The 21,608-nt window shown below is 56.3% G+C and overlaps 2 protein-coding genes across 4 annotated transcripts; both read left to right on the forward strand.

Annotated features, from left to right (window-relative positions):
• The first annotated feature begins 107 nt into the window (after nt 1–107).
• SYT8 (synaptotagmin 8) lies at nt 108–18,118 on the forward strand. Of its 3 annotated transcripts, XM_080403689.1 has the most exons (11): nt 108–1,975; nt 3,490–3,624; nt 3,971–4,128; nt 4,259–4,354; nt 4,600–4,767; nt 4,982–5,149; nt 5,343–5,460; nt 5,874–6,007; nt 6,098–14,307; nt 16,912–16,941; nt 17,124–18,118. In XM_080403689.1, the coding sequence occupies exons 2-9, from the start codon at nt 3,507–3,509 to the stop codon at nt 6,329–6,331; spliced, it is 1,194 nt and encodes a 397-aa protein (XP_080259815.1). In that variant the 5' UTR covers nt 108–1,975; nt 3,490–3,506; the 3' UTR covers nt 6,332–14,307; nt 16,912–16,941; nt 17,124–18,118. The 3 variants fall into 3 exon arrangements, with proteins under 3 accessions (XP_080259815.1, XP_080259813.1, XP_080259814.1); XM_080403687.1 differs by having other exon boundaries at nt 16,912–18,118; XM_080403688.1 differs by having other exon boundaries at nt 1,884–3,624; nt 16,912–18,118.
• An 860-nt stretch (nt 18,119–18,978) lies between these two features.
• Nucleotides 18,979–20,894, forward strand: TNNI2 (troponin I2, fast skeletal type). Its single transcript, XM_080403726.1, has 5 exons — nt 18,979–19,101; nt 19,389–19,517; nt 19,934–20,023; nt 20,158–20,334; nt 20,648–20,894. Exons 2-5 carry the CDS (start codon nt 19,395–19,397, stop codon nt 20,744–20,746), a joined length of 489 nt encoding a protein of 162 aa, XP_080259852.1. The 5' UTR covers nt 18,979–19,101; nt 19,389–19,394; the 3' UTR covers nt 20,747–20,894.
• Nucleotides 20,895–21,608: the final 714 nt, after the last annotated feature.

Here is a 21,608-nt window from a genome sequence, read left to right on the forward strand (position 1 = left end):
CGCTCCTGCTCCTCAGGCTCCCTTGGTGCTCGTGCTCAGCCGCTGCCTGCCAGCGCTGCGGCGTCGTCTATTTTTGCAGCCGGGGTATTTATATAGTGTGCCTGTAGCCCCCTCGTTTCCCAGCCCTTGAATGCATAACTGCTGTGGTTTTGACTGAAAATACAGGGGTACCTGTTCCAGAGTGGTTTGCAGCGTACGCAGGGAGCTGGGCCAGGGAGAAAGGTGGTGCAGAGCATGGCAGGGTGCAGCAGGGTCTCACCATGTTTGCAATTTTACTGTAATTTTGGGTCCCCATCCCCTTTTTTTCTGAAAGCTGCCTCTTACACGCTGCCCCGAGCAGGGGTGAGTTTTGGGCTGGGATCTTGCTTTTCCAGGTGGGCTCTGCGGCACCCAGCCCTGCAAGGCTCGTGCTGCCAGGGTATTTCAACGCCTCCTTTCTGCCCAAGAGTGAGATCTAGGGGGGTGGGCAGGGGGTGACACTGAGGAAGCCATCCTGCGGCTTGTCCCTCACCCAGCTGGGGCACGTCCCTGCTCCACTGCTGGAAGGTGGCCCAGAGCAGCAGGTGCCCAGCCTGGCTCCTGCCAACAGAGACTGAACTCACCTGCATTGAGGCTGGGCATCTGTCCCCCTGCATGGCACCAGGTTGCCACCAGCATCACCAAATTGCCTCCCAAAGTGTGGGCTGCAGCCAGGGTCCTGCGCAGCTTGGCTTCACCGAGATGCTTGTCTCCAGTAAACAGCCTGTCGAAAAGGCTACTGATATGCTCAGCTTTTAGCATGCAAATGTGAACCTCCTTTCCATGATTGATTTTATTGGGCCTGTTGCTTTTTACCCCTGTCCCCGTTCTGCATTTCCCCTGTACATCCTGTGGAACTGCCAGTTTAGAGCAAAAAATGTTTTGGCATCTGTGTTTCCACCTCAGAAGTCTGCTGCAGCATCATTCCCGCAGCATCTCCTGCTCCTGGAGATGATGCTTCTCTGAGCAGCAGGGTGCTTGCAAGCAGGCTGTGTTTCAGGTGGCGGGGGGGCAGCCCAGGCACTTCTGCTGTGACCAGGCACCCAGTGTGACGCGCCTTGGTGCCCATGTGAAAATCTGGCAGGACTGGTGTGCTGGGGCAGCCAGGCAGAGCTGGGACGGGTCTGGTTGCTGAGGCCTCTCCCCCCATGCCTGCATCAGCCATCAGGCCCCAGCGGCATCGCTCCCTGCTGCCGGCACCACCCCAAATTTCTGCAGTGACAAGGCAGGTTTTGGGCTGACTTTGCAAGGGAAGAAGTGTGCAAGCATAAATTCAGTGTGACAGCGATGACAGTGAAATAGCTCCTGTGCATGTGCCTGGTGCTGCTGCTGTTGGCGCTGGGAGATGGACCCACCCAAGCAGTGTCGCCTCATCCTGTCTGTCCTCCCGGCTGTGTTGGAGCGCTGCATCCCCCTTCATCCCCACTGCACGCATTTCCCGAGCCCTCACACGATGCATTAACAACTGTGTGCCCGTGTGGGTCAACAAGCTGCACTTGCAGAGCCCACAGGGATGGATGCAGCCCTGCACCCGTCCCCTTGCAAGTGCCTGTCCCCTTGTGCTAAGTGCCTACAGCCACGCAGTCCAGCCCAGCATTGATGCAGGGGGAACACGGAGAAGTGAATTTGCTGGGGCACAGCAGCGATGCCCGCTGGCTTCTCGCAGGCAGGAGGGCAGGTTTTGTTTCCCAGTCCGGCAGGGAGTTCCCCGCTGGCTTTTCGCCTGCATGAGCACCGCTTGGGTCAGCGGTGAGGTGGGGCTGATGGAGCTGCTGGGGCCGCCCGGTTCCTGGGCTGGCAAAGCAGATTTTCCTGTTTTGGCCGAGCCTCGCAGCCACCAGCGCAGCTGCACCCTGGGCTCCGTGCCTGGCGGGGTCCCATCTCACCCCGCAGCATGCCCCTGGCACATGTGACAGCAGTGGGGAAGGGAGACTGAGGCTGCGAAGGACACTCACCGGTAAGTCCCAGTTCGTGAATGCGGTCAGCACAGGCTGGGAGCAAGAAGCAGGGCTCCCCCAGCCCCTTTTCTGGGAGCAGGGATGCTTGACGCTCCCTGCAGAGCCCACTGAGGCTGCGCTGCCTCTCCCAGACCACAGCAGGGCTGTCCCCATCGTCTCCAAAACAGCAGCTCGGGTCACCCTGTGGGGCTGGGATGAGCTGGTCTTTTAAACCAGGGCCAATGTCAGACTGATGTGACACAGCCCGTGGGGGTCTGGTGGGGAAAAAGTGCTGAGACACCTAATTCTGTGTTGGGTGGGTGTCTGCTCACCCACGCTGTTGTGTCTACCCACTGCCACAGCCCGAAGCCAGGGCTGGGCACCTCCTGAGTATCGCAGGTGTGTCACCGGGCACTGAATTCCTCATGTGGGGACAGGAGAAACTGATCATTAAAGCTACTGGTGGCAAGGCTGTGCGTGGAGCTTGCGTGTCCTATGGGACAGACGTCCCAGGTGGCCCTGGGCAAGTCACTTAACCTGCACTGCATTGCCCCAGCGATGATGCCGCAGGTGCGGCAGCAGTTCCCACATCCTTCCAGCCCTATGCCTGCACGTGGCAAAGCCCGCTGCTGGATAAATCAAAGGCTCTTGCTGGCTTTGCAGACTCAGCAGAGGGAAGCGCAGGGCTGGTTTCTCCCTGGGAGGATCCCCGTGCAAGAGCCAGGTGGTGTTGGCAGGGGGGCAGGCGGCTGGGGCAGCAAATGGGCACATGCCTGCCCACATCGGCCACGGCGCCAGGGCTGGGTGCCACCAGCGCTGTGACGGCTGCAGACCCGCTCCCTGCACAGTCTTGCTCCTGGCACACCGTCCTGCTGCCGCTCCTCACCCGAAAGGAGGCAAGAAGGCTACCAGGAAGCATTCATGCTAGAATGAGAGCTTGCTATGGGGAAAACAGTTAATGAAGGACCGTTCTGCTTTAAATGTGAAGCCTTCCCATAAGCCACGTCAGCGTTGCCATGTGCACAGGTTGGGTTTACGCAAAATTTCCGAGCTAGTGTGACCCCAGCCTGGTGGCACCACTGCCACCCGCCCTGCTGCAAGCCCAGGAGCAAACCCTCCTGCTGCTCAGCCCCAGAGAGGCTGTTAGCTAATGGTGGGGCTTGCCTGGGGCTGGGCAAACCCAAACCCTTCCGCCGTGCTGCCTGGCCAGGGAGGGGCCAGCGCAAAACAGCTCTTGGTTTTGTGGGGATTTCCCCCCCCCGCTACAGCCAGGTGATTCCACTTCTCAAAAACGAAGGAAAATGCCCCAATCCATCCTTCCTGCTCCCTTCCCTTTCCTAAGGCAGGCTTGCAGGGTACAAATGGCAAGGCTGTAGGTGAGGGGCCAGCTAGTGCAGAGCACTCCCTGCCCGCAGTTCTAGACCTTCCCGCTGGGCTCTGCGTTTTAATTGTGTTTGCTCTGGTTAGAGCCCTGGGCCACCAGCACCTACTGGGAAGGAAATCCTCAGCTTGTTAATTTTGCTTGTGTCCCCAGGTCACCCCAGTTTAGCCATGGCAGTGACAGCCAGGAATGGCAGGTCAACAGCCTCCCCGCTCGCTGGCAGCCCCATGGCCATCAGCACCACGGCTCGGCCGGGCTCCCTGGGCGGCTGGCTTAGCCGGATCCCACGTGAGTACGGCGGTGCTTGCTCTGCTCTCTCAGGCAGCATTATCCGGTGGGGTCCTGCACTCTGTGGCTCTGTATCCACTTCTCCCTCTCTCCAAATCCCTTTTTCCAGTGGGGTCTGTCAGGGTGGGTATGCTGTAGAGCGGTACTGTGCCACTCCAGGAGTGCAGGGCATCCTCGCTACCCATTTGGAGAAGGGTCTCCAGCTGCAGCCTCTCCATGGGACACTTGCCCAGGATTATAGGGGCAGTTTTGAAAGTACAACAGGAACAGATTTAAATCAACTCTGTCGTTTTTTTGCTTGGATTTAACTCTTCTGTCCATCTCTGCTCCCCAAACATCACACCAGTACCCAAATGGGCACTCATCGCTGTGGCTGTGGCAGTGGGTGTTCTCCTACTCCTCTTCCTCATCTGCATCATCAGGTGCTGCTGTGGCAAGAAGAAGCCCAGGAAGAAGGAGAGAGTCAGCTTGCTTGCTGTCAGCAGCAGCACCACCGCCAGCCTCGTGCGTCCTGCTCTCCCTTCTCCCCCATCTCCCTCCCCTGGGTGCTGCCTGGTCCCAGGGCGGTGGGAGTGCAGCATGGCCAGGGATGTGGCTGAGCACGTCCTCAGGGTAGCACTGCGCTCTGTTGCAGGTCCAGCCCGAGGCGGAGGACCTGGAGCATGGTGTGGAGCAGACAGGGCGAGGAAAGCTGCAGTACTCCCTGGAGTACAACTTCCGTGCGCAGGAGGTAGGGATGCTCGTGGCCGCAGCACAGCAGGGAAAAGGCTTTGGTCCTGCATGGTCCCTCTTTGCTGCCCACTGAGGTGGCCCATACCCTCTTGCGCCTCACCCCCTGCCCACAGCCTGCCAGCTCTCATGCCTGCACGCCATGGAGGTATCCTTCCTGCTGCACTCGCTTGCTTCCCACCAAGCCCTTGGTCATCTGGCCCCATCCCCCTCCAGCTGGTGACCTTGTACATTGCTCCTTTTAAGTTGAAAGTCGGGGTGAAGCAGGCAGCTGAGCTGAAGGCCATGGACAGCAGTGGCACATCTGATCCCTACGTGATCACCTACCTAACATCTGATGTGAAGAAGAGGTACGAGACCAGGGTTTACCGCAAGACCCTGAACCCTGTGTTCAATGAGAGCTTCACTTTCCAGGTAGGAAACTAAAGCTGCTGATGGTTTTTTTGTCCCATCAAGAATGTTGCAATGTTGCTCCCTGGGAAAAAAACCTCTCCAGGGAGGGAGATGTCTTTGCAACTGGGATGTGGAAGCACCAGGGAGAAAAACCTATTATCGCATCTGCTGCCCTATCCTGTGGGGCAGGGCTGCCACTGAGGAGTGAGTCCAGCTTTCGGGTCCTCCCCCATAGGTACCCCAGGCAGAGGTGCCTGAATCCACGCTGGTGATGCGGGTCTGTGACTTCAACCGCTTTGCCAAGCACGAAGTCATTGGTGAGGTCCGGCTGCCCCTGGCCAGCGTCAGCCTGCAGCACGTCATCGAGCAGTGGAGTGACCTGGCAGTGGGCAGTAAAGTGAAGGTTGGTCCTGGTGAAGAGGAAACTGTTGGGAGGGATGCGCTGGTGCTTCACTTGCCGCCGCCCCAAGCACCAGGTCCTTGGGGGCAAGCACGAGGGTGGGGGAGACCCAGCAAACCTGGGGCCAGCCTGGTGCTTGTGTCCCAGATGAGCCTGCTCCTTTGCCCAGTGCTCATCACTGGCATCTCTCCATCAGGAAGAGCAGCTGGGTGAGATCTGCTTCTCGCTGCGCTATGTCCCCAGTACTGGCAAGCTGACGGTGCTCATCCTGGAAGCCAAGAAGCTGAAGCGGATGGACTCCCATGGGCTCTCAGGTCAGCAGGCGCTGCTCACGCTTGGATCGCTCTGCTCCTGCCCAGGCCTCAGTGATGGCACCAAGAGCTGTGAAGCCTTGTAAGTGCCTCTTAGTGTCAAGCCCTGCTTCTTGCTGCCACCACCATAGCCACCCCTCACTGGCTTCAGCCTTCCCCAGCACTGATACTCCAGCTTTGGGCAGAGCTGGAGGTATCTCCCAGGAGGAGATGTCGTGGCTGGATGGTATGGGAAGCTGGTGGCAGGAGGAGGTGAGCTCTGGGCAAGGGGAAGAGGGATGGATGTTCGCTACAAGGAGCAACACATGGGATGCTGTGCTCTGCTTGGGAATCGCCCAGGGAAGCTGTTTCATGGCTGAGCTCCTTGGTCAAAAATTGTAACTCTTGCCAGTTGTCCCCTCTCTCTGTCTCCTCAGATCCTTTTGTCAAGGTACATCTCATCCTGAACAGGAAGAAATGGAAGAAGAAGAGGACAAGTGTGAAGAAAAACACCTTAAGCCCTTACTTCAATGAGGTGCTTGTTTTTGAGGTGCCTTTCAATCACATCCAGGTAGGCTTCCCTGTAGTACACAGGACATAGCAGGTCCTCGCTGCGGCCAGCCCCCTCCCACTGATGCTCTTTCTTGTGTACTCCCCCCAGAACGTGGACGTGGTCATCTCCGTCTGGGATCACGACAAAGTGACGAAGAACGAGCCCATTGGCAAACTCTTCCTGGGCTGCCGAGCCACAGGCAACCAGCTGCGGCACTGGTCTGACATGCTATCCAACCCCCGCCGGCCCCTCGCCCAGTGGCACAGCCTGCAGCCCCCAGATGTGGTTGACAAAGCCCTGGGGCTGAAGTCCCACCTCAAGCTGCCCCTGCCCCCCAGATAGTGGGGGGGTCTCCTCCTCCACCCAGTGGCAGGACAGACAGCTTGTGGAGGGGCGAGGGGCTTCTGCTCAGCAACATCTAGATGTGTTGATCCCAGCTCGGTCTCAGCAAAGAGGGGACTGGTGGCTCTTCTTGACCAAGAGATCCCTGGCTGCTGGCGCAGCTCATGCCCTGTGTAATGCCCGGAGCTGGGCAGCTCGGCCCCCCCGGGCAAGGCTGGGCACAGAGCAGAGGGTGCTAAGGAGATGGTGTGGGTGCAGGAGCTGGCTCACCCCAGCTGCTCGTGGGCCGAGGGGACAAATACACAGAACTTCAAGCTAATGCAAAACCACCATGTCCGTTGATGTTTTTAAAGCAGAGGATTGACATCCCGGCAGGCTGGGGTGGGCAGTTTCTTTGGTTGTGAATAATTCGGCAAGAGGCAAGTTCTTGGGAAGGCTTAATGTGCCCTGTGAAGGCTTCTAAACAAGACCCAGAACTTGAAGCCCCCTAAGAGGCTTGAGAGGAGAGAAAGAGGACATGCTGATGAGGAAGGTGTAGAGATACAGGACCAGCTCTTCAGCGCCTCTGTGATAAGTGTGCTCTGTGTTCTGGCTAGAGCTTAACTGAGATGGCAAAATCAGCCGCTGGTTGTCCACGTGGCTTCACTCTGCCCACTCTCAGCTGTGCAGCCCAAGATGTGACTCGGGCTCCTCAGCGACAAGCGCCATGGGTCAGGCAGATGAAGATGCACAGCGTCAGCCCCACGCACCCCGCATGGCCCCGCAGTGCCGGCGCAGCAAGGTTCGCACTCTGGCACCTGGAGGTGCTGCCAGGGTGGAGGGGCTGAGGATCTCACTTTCATGCCATGGTCATGCTACCCTGATGAAGGCTGGGTTGCAGCCCTCACGTCACTTCTGGGCAGGTTTCATGTCACCTGGGAGGTTTTTGTGGCCATGTGTCCCGCCCTGCCCTGCTCTGTGAGGCCTTGGGTACGGGCTGTGTACAGAAAGATGCCCCCTAGAAAGATGAGGGCACAGGAGAGGTGCCACCATCCCTCCCCCTCCTTGAATATGCTGCAGTTTGGGGTGGCTGAAGAGCATCTCTGAGCCATCTGCAGGAGGAAGCTCGCTGCGTTAGGCTGGGGGAGGGAATCGCTCTCGCTCCAAAATATTTCTGCTACAAAGCAGCCATAGCACGTGGAAGATTTGGGCTCCTATCATGGAATTTCGGCCCTAAAGACAAAAGTAATTTGCACCGTGGGGAGCTGTGGGCATGACGCTAATAGCTATCGCCTGGGCTCTGAAGGGGAGAGAGTCTGGCACATTAATGAAGAGCCATTAATATTGAAAAGCGGTTAATCTGCAATTACCCAGAGCTTCATGGAGTGACCCTCTGAGAATTAAACAAACACGGTGAAGCTGAGGAAGATTCTGAAAACTCTGGATAGAGATTAATGACCTAAGCTTAACCGTAAAAATCTGCTGTGTCTGCTTCTTGATAAATATGCTCCCGGCTTCGCCGTGGCTGTGAGGAGGGAAGAAATGACAGGATGGTTTTGAGATGGCTATAACAAGTGGAGTGTGGCTTCTTCTGGGGAAATAGCATCTGCTGGCAGCCACTAATGAGACAGAGGAGGAAATCAGTCACCTGAGAAAGACTTATAAAGGGATGCTTTAAAGCCTCAACCTTCAGTCTCAGCCTTAAATCAGGCTGGAATGGGCTGTGCAGAAGGGAACGTCTCTGAATTGGGTTTGGGGTCCCAAATCCATCGCCAGGTTGGTTTTTGGGGATGCTGTGTGGTGATTTAGGGCCATGAAGGACCCAGAAGTGCTTTTGGAGGTGCTGGGAAAAGGCATTTCTTATTTGTGTGTGTGTGTGTGTGTGTGTGTGTGTGTGCACTTTTTCCAGCCTGCTTTTTTGAAGTCACAGCCTTGAGGTTCGCTGCATAATTCACAGGGCCGAGCATCAAAGCACGTATTAGTCCCAAAACGGACAAGGCTGAAGAAGGTGCAGGTCCATCCCCTCCCTGAGAAGCATTACCCCTGACACCAGTGCCTGCCATCCTCTCTCCAGCTTGGCCCGGCTCAGAGCCCGAATCCCTGGCGGGTCCTGGGGGCGCAGAGCTGCCAGGGCAGCCCGGGGTGCCTTGGGGGGAAGCCAGGGAAGCCGGCAGTGGACGCCTGGATGCGCTGGCCCTGGGCACCCTGGGGTGAGCCTTGGTGCAGTAAAACTCAGCAAACCGATTTGTTTGCTCAAGAGGGAGAGGTGAGCGGGTGGGGATGATCTCCACCCAGCTCTGGTTTTTAACGCACCACCGAGGCTGCTTCCTTGCTCTGTCGTGGCTTTCCCTGCTCGGTCTGCCCGGTGCTCTTACACCGAGGCTCCGAGCGCTCTCCTCCGCTGGCAGGATCCTCTGCGTACCTGCTGGCCGCTGTTTGAAGCGGGGCTGGTGCAGCTGGGCTTTGCTTTGTGGCTTATTTCACCCAAAGTGAACGGAGCCTGCTCACGGGGAGGCAGAGAGCCCGTCTCGCATGCGAGCGCCTCCTCCCCTCGCCGTGACCTTGGCGAGGTTAGCTGCCCCTCACCCACCAAGGCCAGATGTCTGAGCATCTTCTGCCTGACCAGCGCTCCTCATGTGCTCGGGGGGCCGGGAGCAGGAGGTTCCCTGGTGGAAGATGCAACAGGAAAAGTTAAAGGAGGGGGAAACCAGTTCCTTCTCAGCTTGTGTCTGTGCTGGATTCCCACGTCTGCATCTAGAGGGCAGGACAGGTACGTGCTCCGAGCTGCGGCTGAGCCAGCTGGTCTGTGGCCCCGGCCAGAGCCTCAGCAGCCAAGATTTCTTCTTCTGGAGACAGAGCGTGTGGGCCGAAAGGGAGAGAAAGCGGTGATGCTGTGGTGCAAGCCCATGCCCACTGCCGCAGAGCCGGCTAGCAGCCTTGTGGCGATGCCGGCGTGTCCAGGTGGCTTTTTCCAGGAGGCAGGAGCCAGCCCTTGCCTGATCCTGCACCACAGCAGCAAAGGGCGTTTTGCTGGTGGGTTAAGGGGGGCGTGAAAGCAGGTGTCCAAAGTCAATCTGCATGGTGCAAGGTGCCGGGGCAGTGGGTGGGGAGTTTTTCCTTCTGCTTCATGCAAGGGACAGTCCCTCTGCATTTAACTAGCAGCTTTGCAGGTTGGTGGCAAGGCAAAAAGCAGGGCTTGCGCCAGGCAGAGGTCTGTTAAAGGAGACACAAAGTACTGAAAATGGAGGCGTTTGCTACGACGATTTAATACTTCAGTTATTTACATCCAGATCCAAGACTTCTGGCTTCCTGAATTCCCTCCCAAAGCAAATTGTTCCCTCGTTCAGGGTTTTTTTGTAGTATTTGTCCCTGCACTTCAGGAAATCAAACGGGAGAACTGCACCAGAAGAAGGCTGAGCTTTGTACGAGCTTGCCACCAGTCATCTGCCGTAAAGCTAAAATGATTATGGGCTGTCATCGTTCAGCCTGGGTATGGGCTGGCTGTCCTCCAGCCACAGATTTTTTGGCTAGTCTCACAGGTTTTGAGAACTGGAGAGTGTCTAAGCTCTTCTCACCAGGAGCAAGCGTGCCTGTTTTATAAATATTCGTTAGCTAACATCATTATGTCTTGCGATTTTATGGGCAAAACGTGTACTTTGCCATGCATGGGTTTCTTTCTCAAAAGCTCCAGCTCCTCACTTTGTGAGGTCTTATGCAGATTTGAAGCTTTTTCTTTTAAAACATGTTTTTATCCTTTGTGGTTGTGGTTGGGGAAATATATGAGGATGCCTCTTGGCTCAAAACCCGGAGGCAGTGTGAGGATGGCTGCCTTTTGATGAAGGCTCTTGCAAAGAAGCAAGGGCTCGCCCTGCCACGCTGCGAGCCTGGGGAGGCTGGTGGAGCACAACGGTGGAGGGAGACCCCACGCAAGAGTCATTGACCACCACTGAGGTTTGCAGGGTGGGTGGGAGGAAAGCTGATACCCCTCGGCTGGAGCAGGGGAAGGGTGTACCACTCCCTCTCAGGGGGCTCAGGGCCACACTTTCACCAAAACTGCATCTTCCAAGCTGCCCAGCACACCGCCCCCCGGCTGGCTGCCCGGGGGGGCTCCCTGGAGGAGATGGGGGAAGCTTCTGGCTGTCCCTCTGGAGTGGAAGGGATCATTAAAATGCCTTGTTTCTCTTCAAGGCCAGTATTTATATTGAAAGCACCTGCATGTGAGTACTTGTACATGGCCATACAGAGTTGTTCTGTTCCTACAGGCTCTTGTCCAGACTTGGTGATGAGTAGAAGTGAAGCGTGAAGAGCAGGGTGGGGATGTGGTGTCCATAGCCCTGCAACCTGGCTGTGCTCACTCTGCTTAGTGCCATCAGCAGGAGGGGACCAACGCTCCGGCAAGCCGGCACCCCAGGACTGGCAGAGTGGTCTGCGGGTCTGGGGAGCCCTTGGGGTGTGCTTGTGCCTATCTCGGGGCAACGGGGTGACTGGTATTTGGGCTGGTTAAGGTTAAGGTCTTCAGGGCCTCTCATGACTTTAAGTGCTGCTGTGGGCAAAGCCAGCTGCCAGCTTGTCCCCCCTTGCTCATGCAGCAGGAAAGCTGTGTTTCTGTGGGCTCGCCAGTCCTTTCTTCTTTTTTTTTTTTTTTTTTTTTTTTTGGCAGACGGAAGAGGCTAAGAGCACAGGGTCCCTGGCACAGGCATCCCTTGTGCCCACAGATCTAGTCCCACCCCTGCTGCTCCCTGCCTTGTCCAGCTGACTCCTCTTCCAAGGCCAAGCTCTCCAGCTACTTCTCCCTCTTCTTGCCACTATTGTGGAGCTCCAAGCCCAATTCCAGCCTCCTGTCCCATGCCAGCTCCAAGAAACCCCTCAGGGGGAGCTGGAAGAAACCCCCCCCACATCCTGCGGTGTCCACTGGTCCAAAACCAGGGGAGCCTGCGTGTTCCCCTTCACAGGACCCACCATTGCTCAGAGAACTGACTGCATCTACCCTGGGGAACCTCAATACTGCCTGCAGCGGGCAGGTGCTGCGCATGGGCAGCACTGACAGCACCAGCGACGCGAGCAGCCTGCCCAGGGGCGGGTTTGGGCACAGCTGGTCATGCCTCAGGGTCGGCATCCAGGCTCTGCTCCATGGGCGTCATCACAAAATAGGGCAACCCTGCTTCCCAGACACTGAGTGCATCGAAGCCTCGCTGGAGAAAAGGAAGCGTGTCCTCATCCACTGCAGGGATGTTTATTCTCTGTGTCCTACTTGTGGCATTCGGTACCTGATGGTCAAGCACAGCATGAGGCTGCTGGCACTCTGAGTTTGTGAGGGTGCAGTACCCGCTGAATATCCAGGAGTGTCATCAGGACCTGCTGGTGAGTTTGGAGATGTCCCCGCAGCCTGGGGACATCAACATCATGTGCCTGAAGCACTCCCTGTCAAGGAGGATGGCATGGAGCTAAACAGACAAGGTGGCTGCCTTGTTTGGCAGCAGCCCTGGAGAGGAAAAAGCAAAAACCTAAACTCCATCTCACGGGTGAACGAGGTGACTGTAGCTGTGGGGTGTGTACGACAGCAGTGGCACAAGATGCAAAGGTGACGGCCTTCCTTTGTGGCAGTTCCTAGAGGCTGGTGTCAGCAGAAGTAGAGCGTGGGGAGCTATTTTAGGAGTACACTGCAGGGAATGTCCTGGGCAGAGCTTGCTTTGCTTTGGCCTGATGTGAATTTGGGAAAGCAAAGGGCAGTCAGACGCTGGTTCCCTCAGTGGTCCTGCCTGAGCTTTTACCACGAGCACGGCTGCTGCTGAGGAGAAGGCTGTTCTTTTGCTGTCACCCTTGATATAGTGTCATCTGGTGTCACGTCACTCCATAGTGCCTGTCCACCTGGTGCTCATAGGATGCTGAAGAGGAGGCGAGGTGTAAGGGTGAAGGAGGTGCCCATGCTTGCATGGATCCATCAGGCTAATCCTTCCAACAGGTGGAGGTTCCCTGGAGGAGCCTGGCCCAGAAGTACCGCGCAGGGCAGAATCTCCTGTATATGCTAGGTCCTCCCTCTGCCTGGCCTTGCGGGATGGTGAAAGTCCTCTGGGAATGGTGGACCATACCCACGGCACATTCCTCTAGCACAGGCGGAGGGGAAGGAGGGAAAGGAACAAGGTCACCCATTCCATGGGAAAGGTACCCAAGTGCGAGTGGTGCGTTTGCTCCTGGCCCCTGTGCAATACCCTCACTCGTACTTGGTATTCGCAGACCGAGCCCCTCTCTGAAGGACTTGCCTTGAGCTTCTTATGTCTTCCTTGAGGTTTTCTGCAAGGAACTTGTTCATTCATCACTTGAACACTTACACTACTTCCTTTGGAAACCTCTGCCAGTCTTCACGTTAACCATAGCTTCTAACGTTGGGATGGTTTGGTTTTGCTGTTTTTCCGGGTCCTCATTGGGTTTATTCCTCATGATATTCTGGGTCTTTGGCATCTTTCTTTTTTTGGGAGAGCCACCCAACAGCTTAACCTCTGTGCAAGGTGGCTCCAGGGAAAGCCCCATGCAGACTTGGAGGCTTGACCTTCTGCTCACTCCGTTACCACACTCACCATCCGCTCGTTCTGCATCCTACAAACACACCTGTTGTCCTGCGAGAAAACTTTTGGCTTGCTTGCTTTGAACTTCTTTATTCAACTGTTTCAGGCCAACACTTGCCTATCGCAAGGTGATAACCAAAACCTTGAGCTCAGAGCAAACCTCTCCTGCTGTGCTGCATGCCAGGACCCCAGGAGGTTCAGAAAGCCTTCATGCCACCAGGCTGAAGGAAATGCCTTGGCTGTGGGGAATTTTTGAATGGAGGACTCCCCCAGTTATGATCCCTTCACCAGAAGCTGGGCTGTTCTCTGGAGTACTGGTGGGCCAGCAGTAGCCAGAACGCCTGCAGCTGTGTTGAGAGTTAAAGAAAAGGGCTGTAGGGACTTTGGATAGAATAATAGAGGCAGTTTAAGTCCAGAGTCAAACCTGGCTTATGGAACTGGCACTGAGAGACGTGAAGTGGCTAAGCCTTTCCTGAATGGGTGATTTTAGCTGTTGGCTGTTGAGCGTGGACACTGTCTGTCTGCAAATGTGCTTGCTTTGGTCTCTGTGAGAAACTGGCTTTAGCTGGGACAAGCAGACATTCCTCCTGCCAAACTGTTCTTTGCTGACGTCCAGATGGGAGATGGATGCTGGGTGCAGTGATGCCTCTACCGAGGAGCCTTCCTCCGCGGCTGCAGTGAGGGATGCTCCTGAGGGCAGAAGCTGCTGGAGTTTGTGTTTTCTAGGTTGGCCTGGACCTGAAGACCCCTGTCTCCATTTGAGCTCACCATCTGGGGGACATGTATGTGCCGGAGGTGGGTGGGGACGAGGGCTGGATTGGCCTGATCCTCGTTACAGCTCTTCCCAAGCCCAGCTGCTTACTAGGTGCTGGCCCACAGCCATTACCTGGGAGCCCAGCCGAGGGCAAAACCAGCCAGAGCCTCTGCCCTGCACCTCCGCTGTGCATTTCCAGGAGTCTCACTGTGGACTTGCAAGGGGGTAGCTCAGACCTACAGGCCATCACACATTGTCACTGCGATGTTCGCTACCCAAACCATCTACCTCTTGACGTTTGAGAGGGACAAAGCCCAGGACCCAACCTTGCCCACACCAGGGCTTTCTCCCTCTTCCACCTGCTACAGGGGAACCCCCCTGCAAGACACCAGCCCCCTCTCAAGGACACGCTCTTCCTTCACTGGCATCTGCAGCACTGCTTGCACGATGCTAAAGGTGGTGAAACAGGAAGCTTGCAGCAGCAGATTTGCTGCTATCTATATAACATCTGAGGGGCGCCTGGAAATTATTGTCAGGGCCATGTCTGTATCAGCCTTAAAAAACCCCAGCTGGAAGGGGAGGGAGCGTCTGGGCTGGGGGAGGAGGACGGGAGCTGTTTGGCCTCCTGTCTCCATGGGATCCCCTACACACATAGACTCCCTGTGCTGTGGCTGGCACTGGTGAGTATTTCCAGCTACATTTCCATCTGCCTCCCCTTCAGACCCATGGAGATAGGGATCTGGGGCATCCCACGGGAGCGATTACCTTTCTGCCTCTCCCAGCCCCTGTGCTGCTGTGAGCCTTGGGGCTGCCTGTAGTGGCTCCACAGGTTTGTTTTTTAAAAAACCTTGGTTGTGTTGAAATATTTTACACGGGGAGGAGCTGCAAATGCTTCCCGTGTGGTAAGTGAGGTTTGAAGAGCATGCTAATGATGGGTGGCTCACTCTGGGATTGCTTTTGCATGCACTGTCAGCGGTGGGTTGTGGGGTGCAGGCTCTTTCCCCCCTTCATTCCTGAAGGACAGAGCTGCTCCCAAGCCCTTGCAGGTGAATGGAGCAGTGCCCTTGTCCGCAGATGACCCACTCTGTGTCTCCAAGAGGATATTTTATTAGGGGCCTTGCAGGTGGATGGCTGCGTGCAGGGAGCCCAGGCTCCCCACAACCTTGAAGCCCTGCCTAGTGCGGCTGGTTGGTGGGAGGAAGAGGGAGAGGAAGGCTCCCTCCTTGGCACTTCCAAGGAAAAGCCCCTCCCCGGCTCCTCCGTTCGCCCACTCCATGGGTAGAAGCTGTCCTCCCCCTCCCCACCCCTCCATCCCTGGTGGCTGCCCTGTCCTCGGGGGCTGCCTGCCCCAGCCAAGGGAGGTGCACAAGGGGCTCTTGCACATCATTGGTCTGAGAAGGTCTCCATGCCCTTAAAGAGAAGGTGGATTTTCTGCTGAGCCACCCGAGAAGCCCTTTTATACCTCCTTACTCAGCCAGCTGCCAGCAGCTCGCCTGTCCGGCCAACGGGACTCTGATTTTCTCCTCCAGACTTGGGTGAGCTGTTTTGCATGTCTCTTAATGACCCAGCTTGCTCTTAGGGGGTGATGGGGAAGCAGATTCACTCACCTGAGTTTTAGGGTGATAAATACCAGGTGGAGGGTGACCTGCTGGGAGAACCGGGTGCTAATAAAGCCTCCTCCATCCTTTGCCTGTTGGAAGGGGTCTGTGCGTCGGCAAGTCTCCCTCTGAATTTTCCAGTGACCTTTTTGGTTTATGCCTTCCCCTCCCCTGGCTGGCTCTGCTTTCTGGCTTGAGTGGCGAGCGGAGCCGAGGCTCCCTAGCACCGACCTTCCCAGCGCCATAGGACGCAGGATCCTTGCGTGCCATAACGCAGCGATGCTGCCTGCCTACACCGCTTCCTCCAGCTCCCAGCCCGGTCCTCGCAGTGCCCTCCTCCCCAAAAGCACCCTTGGACAGGGACCGAAATCCAAGTTTGCTGTGTCCTCCCCCAGAACAGGTGATTTAAAGCCCACGTTGCAGGCAGCGAGCCGCAGCCTGGCGTCCGTCCCCTCGCTTCCTCAGCATCGCTGCCACCAAAGCGGCTGTGTGTACGCAGGGCAGGGATGGAAGTAAAAATAGCTGGCATTCCTGGGCCGCCCCGTCCCTCAGCTGTAGGCCAGCCACCTGCGGTGGCTTTTGCTTCGCATCGCCCTGACCTCCCTGAGTCACGGGGGCTGGCACCGGGAAAAGGCTGCCGTCCGAGGAGACAGCTGCAGCTCCTTCTGCAGCTCCCTGACCATTTTTAGAAGCACTTTTCCCCCCTCCTCTCTAAAGTAATGTGATGGGCCTGCACATTTTCCAGGATAAAGTTTCCTTGGCCCTGCAAGCTGTGCCTCCTCCCTCGGGCATGAGCCCCCGTTAACACTTCGCCTCCCGCCGGAGCCTGCCAGGTCTGCCGACGGCTGCCCAGGGCACTGCCTGCTCTGCCGGGGACTGCCTCACCTTGGGCTTGGCCAACACTCCTGCATCCTTCCATCATGAGATAAGAGCAAGAGCTATTGCTCTGCTGGAAAAGTAAAATCCTATTTACGGGGAAATAATTTACAACAAAACAAAGGTGCTCTTCCATCTCTTCCCTAATGTGCTGTGTCGTACCTGTAAGATTTCCACTCAAAGGAAATGCAAGGAATTGTGTGGGGAAACTCTTTGTGCCTTTACCAACTCGACAAGAGCTTTCAACCCTGTTCTACATCGCCTGCGCTGAGGTCACTGCAGCGGCCCCCCCGCCCCGTGCAGGGGGTGCATACCCTGGTAGCAGCATCCCCTGGAGTCCTCCCTTGTCACCTGGGGTGGCTGCCAACCTTCCGCAGGCTTTGGGGTGTTTCTGGTTCATGAAGTGAGGCAAGACTGCATGGCAAAGGGAGGCAGTAAACTGAAAACAGCTTTTTCCTCTTCTTCCTTCATTGCATAGAACGGTTTCTTGGGGGTCAAACAAGAGAAATACCTGCAGGAATTACTGTCAGAAATCTCTCTTCTTCTGGCTCAGCACCAGTTGGTCTGGCCCAGAAGTCCTACGATGCTGAGGTCTGTGTGGCTGTGAGTGTGCACACGTTTGGCCCTCACCCACAGACTGCAGCCTAGTTCCCTATACGACAAAAATTTGGGGAAGTTGGGAAATAAGACCAAACCTGTTCCTCTTTTTTTTTTTTTTTTTTCTAGAGGAATCTTGCTTTGTTTTTAAACCCAAGAAAGTCACCACCAGCAGGAATAATTGTGAACCTTTTTTATTGGTTTTCATTGCAGGCTCACAACCATCTAAAGCAAGATGTCTGAGTAAGTTCCCATGTTTCTGTCTCTAATACATTGTTGGCATTTAAAAACTTTTGTTCAACCGCCGACTTTTTACTCGTATTAAGATTCCTTCGCTTGTTTCCAGTTAGGATGCTAACTGCCTTTCTCTCTCCTTTCCCCTTTCTCTTCCTTCGCTTCCTTGGCCATCTGCTTTTCCTCAACAGTGATGAGGTAAGTGTGTTTCACCGGGGTTTTTCCTTTAGCGATGCTCATGGTATCAATCCTGGCTTCACCGTTCCTCCTTAGGAGAAGCAGCTGCTCTGTGTGTGTGTGTGTGAAGAATGGTTCATGGCAAGGCTTTCTTGCTGACTCCTGGCAAAGATGGGAAGGAGGAGAAAAATCCCTTTTGAAGGTCTTTTCTGCCTCCTGGCTTGGGGTTAGATGCTTTTTTTTCCTCCTTCCCTGCTTCCCCAGCCGGCCACGAGATGGTGCTGGGAAGGCGGTGGTCCAGAGCCACCTCTCCTCCATCACCCACCTACCACCCAGCCCCAGGTCAAGCATCCTCTCGCTCTTCCCCACACCCAGCCCCTCATTTTCTGCCCACCAAGCACTGCCAAATCGCATCTCAAAGGCAATCCAGGGAGATCTGGATCCAGGGGAGAATAAGCAGGGTGGAGGTCGCATCCTTAGTACATTCTCCCTGGCTTCTGGCAGAGCCAGAGCAGGGATGGGCTCAAAGCCCAGGGGTGGCTGGAGAAAGGCAGGGGAAAGTGCGGGAGGGTTGTCAGTGGCTGTCAGTGAGCATCTCCTCTCAGCGTGTGTCTCCATCCTGCATCTCCGCTTGGCACCTCCCGCTACGTCCAAAACACCACAGGCTCAAGGTTGTCCTCACTGAGACTAAAGAGGATTTCAGGGACCCACAGAAACTCCCCAATATGGTGCTGACGTCCAACAGGTGCTTTTATTCCCCAGCAAACCCAGTGCCCCCAGAAAAGGCTTGGAGGGAGCTCTTTGCTGAGGTACCAGTTTTCAGATGGAGAATAAGCCCTGGGCTAACGGCACTCAAGGGATCCGCTCTGTTGTGGCCCGTGCCTGGATTCATACAAGCAAAATCCTGCTGGTTACTGGTGCTCAGCATCTCTAAGCTGGATGCCTCTTCTCTGCAGAGTCCCCCAGCCCTGCCAGGAGGACCGCAGCACCATTTGCCTATGCAAAACATGTGAGATTTTGTTACGTTTCGCTCTGCAGATCCTTATCCACTTCCTCCTCTGTGCAGCACAGACTCACCGAAATGCTGCTTTCTACTCCCCCACCACAACATCAGATGTCAGGGTGTGTTTCCCCCGTGCTGGCCATGCTCAGCCTTGCTCGGTCCTCTGGGCAAAATGCTGAGGGAGCAGCTGCAATGCAGTGGCACAGCGAAGTTGTGGCTTCCTTTTATAAATAGGAGACCTGTTGCTGCTGTTCCAGCACATCACGGGTACAGAAGGACAGGCTTGGTCTTCCAGGCTCCCCAAATTGTTTCTCACCTGGCATGCCAGGGTGAAGCCAGTCTGTACCTTGCAGCGTCGTGGCTCTCCATCTCTCCTGGCCAGAACAGCCTCCAGGCCTGCAGACCTTCCAGTTGTGTCTGTCCTCCAGCTGTGAGGAACCCCCTTCAGCATCACTTGCACTGGGTCTTTTCAGCTCCAACAAATGACACGAGAGATTCATGTTTTCACCTGCCTGGCCATCCTTCTCACCAGGTGTGCCATGGACTGCTCAGAAATAAAACCCACAGGTCCCGAGTGCCCGGGGGCATCGGGGCTGTTAGCAAAGTGAAGCACATGTCTGAGTGAAGAGGAAATTACAGAAAAGGCCAAAAGTCTCAGGAAGCCAAGTTTGAAGTTATATGCACATATCTTCATCATCCTCATTATCTTTTCCTGAGGCGCTTGGTAGGTTTTAGCTACCTGAGGCTGGCAAAGCTGGGTTCAGCAGGGAGCTTCATCTTTGAGTGCCGCTGGCTTGGGGACCAACCGTGTGTCAAACCGTCCACCCCAGCTGGAGCCTGGCAGGGCTGCAGGTCCTCGGCGGGATGCGGGATTGCAGGGGGAAGGGGAACGGGAAGGGGAATGGGCAGCTGATAACCTGCTTTTCTCTTGTTCCTCCTTCTTGCAGAAAAAAAGGAGGGCAGCCACGGCCCGTCGGCAGCACCTGAAGGTATGTGGCACTGCTGGGGCTGGGCGAGGTGTGTCCTGACCACATCCTGAGCCAGCCAGCTCTCATCACTCTCCCTCCTGGAAGAGGCCACGATGTACAACGTGCCCCCCTCCCCCCCCTCCCCGCTCCTTACTGGGTCCCCACCAGTATCCCTTACCTGGAGATGCTGGTGTTGATGGAGAGCTCCCCAAGCTGCCTCTCCCATCAGAGCTCTCTCTCTTTTGCCGACGCCCCGTCCCCGTCCCTTGCCTCCACCCCGTGCTGACCATCCTCCTGCTGCCTTCCAGAGTGCTATGCTCCAGCTCGCTGCCACGGAAATAGAAAAAGAAGCTGCTGCTAAAGAAGTAGAAAAGCAAAACTACCTGGCAGAGCATTGCCCTCCTCTGTCACTCCCAGGATCCATGCAGGAACTTCAGGTAGAGACTTATTTAACCCTTTCGCTGTGCCACAGCAGAAAAAATTTGGCTCCATCAGTCAGCCTGTTGGTTCTACATTGGTCTTCCCATCTTGTCCCCCTTCTCACCCCGGGTGCCCTGGAGCTGGCTGGGTTGGAACTGGCTTGAGAGGCAGCTGGAAACAAACAAACAAACAAACAAACAAACAACAATGAAAAAAGGGTCTGGCTGGCAGAAAAGCTGTGTTTCTAATGGTGTGTTGAGGCAGCATTTGCATCCAGCCAGAAGCATGGAGACCAGGAGCTGGCCTGCAAGCTGCCCTTTGCTACCTGCCCTCGACACCGTCTGGTTTTCTAAACTGAGGTCTTTCAGAGTCAGGAGGGAGGAGTCATGTGTGTGGGTCCTAGCAGTCAACATCCCTCTGCTTTTCCTCCCAGGAGCTGTGCAAAAAGCTTCATGCCAAGATAGAGTCGGTGGATGAGGAGAGGTATGACACAGAGGTGAAGCTACAGAAGACTAACAAGGAGGTGAGTCTCCCCTGGAGCCATCCTTCAGCGGAGTCTCCAGCCCATCCTTCATGTTCCCCTGCATGGCTTGGGTCCATCTCATGAAACCCCCGACCCGTTCTTTCTCTGTCCCCCTGCATTTCATCCCCCCACAGCTGGAAGACTTGAGCCAGAAGCTCTTTGACCTGCGGGGCAAGTTCAAGAGGCCACCCCTGCGCAGGGTGCGCATGTCTGCTGACGCGATGCTGCGGGCCCTGCTGGGCTCCAAGCACAAGGTCTGCATGGACCTCCGAGCCAACCTGAAGCAAGTCAAGAAGGAGGACACTGAGAAGGTACTCCTGCCCTCTCCCCTCTGCCCATATGGAAGTTGGCCCCTGTTTTTTGGGGCTCACGCCCCACTGTGTGATAGACAGGGCTGAGTGTAAGCCTTTCTCCATAATGTTTTTCCTGCTCAATATTTCCTCCTCTGGCACTCACGATGGTGAAAAAGGAAGGTGCAGCCCAAAAAGATGTACAGCATGGGTGGAATTGGGCTCCTTTAGCTGCCACGGGGTTTTTCATGGGTGGACAGGTGGAGAGCCCTGCCTGGGTGGGTTCTCACCCTGGTGGGCACCGCTCACACCCCTGTGCCCATCCCTCCCCCAGGAGAAGGATCTCCGTGATGTCGGTGACTGGAGGAAGAACATCGAGGAGAAGTCTGGCATGGAGGGCAGGAAGAAGATGTTCGAGGCTGGCGAGTCCTAAGTACCTGCCTCTCCACACTCATCCTCCACTCTCTCCTGTCCCCACTGTACCCCCGGGCTCGAGGGCACCGCCTGGGTGCCGTTTCTCTCTGGTTTTGCAAAGAGCTGCATCCTGGCAGCAGCGGTGTAAATAAAGCTTTGGTGGGAGAGCTGGGTGTTGCATGCCTGGGGGACCAGACCCTGACCTGTGCCATGGTGCCGGCAGGGTCTGACCCTGCCGTGGGGGTCCTGGTCTGGACAGGGAGGCTTTGGCAGGGACCGTGCTGTGGGGATGGGGATGGGGGACCTCTGTGCTGTTGGTCCCCCTCTGAAGCTGGGGATGCTCATCCCCCTCATTGCAGAGGAAAGGGTGAGGCTGTGGCACCAAGCTCTGCTGGCATCCTCGCGCCAGGCTGTAACACCGGCTCCTGGCCACCTCGGTAAGAGTCCGAGCCCTGGGCAGGTTGTAGAACCTCCACCCGTGGTGGCAGCAGCAGGAAGCTTGGGGAGGGAGCAGGGCCAGGAGCGGTGCTGGCTGGGGGCAGGAGCAGACCCTTCGGCTCCATCGTGCTTTCAGAGGTGTGAAGCCGGGGCGAGCTCAGCAGTTCCTGCAGCAGCACCCTGGTCCTGGGGCACTGCAGGGCGCTGTGTTTGGCGCTGCTGGCTGTCCCCAGAGCGGTACAGGCACTGTGTTTGGAGCTGCTGGCTGTCCCCAGAGCAGTACGGGCACTGTGTTTGGAGCTGCTGGCTGTCCCCAGAGCGGTACGGGCACTGCAGTTGGCGCTGCTGGCTGTCCCCAGAGCGGTACGGGCACTGTGTTTGGTGCTGCTGGCTGTCCCCAGAGCAGTATGGGCACTGTGTTTGGAGTTGCTGGCTGTCCCCAG

Source organism: Falco punctatus (assembly GCF_963210335.1).
Source record: "Falco punctatus genome assembly, chromosome: 10".
Lineage (NCBI taxonomy): Eukaryota > Metazoa > Chordata > Aves > Falconiformes > Falconidae > Falco > Falco punctatus.

Excerpts from the sequence above, each read along its gene's own strand:
- SYT8 (XM_080403687.1), top strand. The coding sequence starts at position 3,507 with ATGGCAGTGACAGCCAGGAATGGCAGGTCAACAGCCTCCCCGCTCGCT. Across the intron at positions 5,150-5,342 it reads CAGTGGGCAGTAAAGTGAAG|GAAGAGCAGCTGGGTGAGAT; the intron begins GTTGGTCCTGGT and ends TCTCTCCATCAG. Across the intron at positions 6,008-6,097 it reads TGCCTTTCAATCACATCCAG|AACGTGGACGTGGTCATCTC; the intron begins GTAGGCTTCCCT and ends TACTCCCCCCAG.
- TNNI2 (XM_080403726.1), top strand. The coding sequence starts at position 19,395 with ATGCTCCAGCTCGCTGCCACGGAAATAGAAAAAGAAGCTGCTGCTAAA. Across the intron at positions 19,518-19,933 it reads GATCCATGCAGGAACTTCAG|GAGCTGTGCAAAAAGCTTCA; the intron begins GTAGAGACTTAT and ends TTTTCCTCCCAG. Across the intron at positions 20,335-20,647 it reads AGAAGGAGGACACTGAGAAG|GAGAAGGATCTCCGTGATGT; the intron begins GTACTCCTGCCC and ends TCCCTCCCCCAG.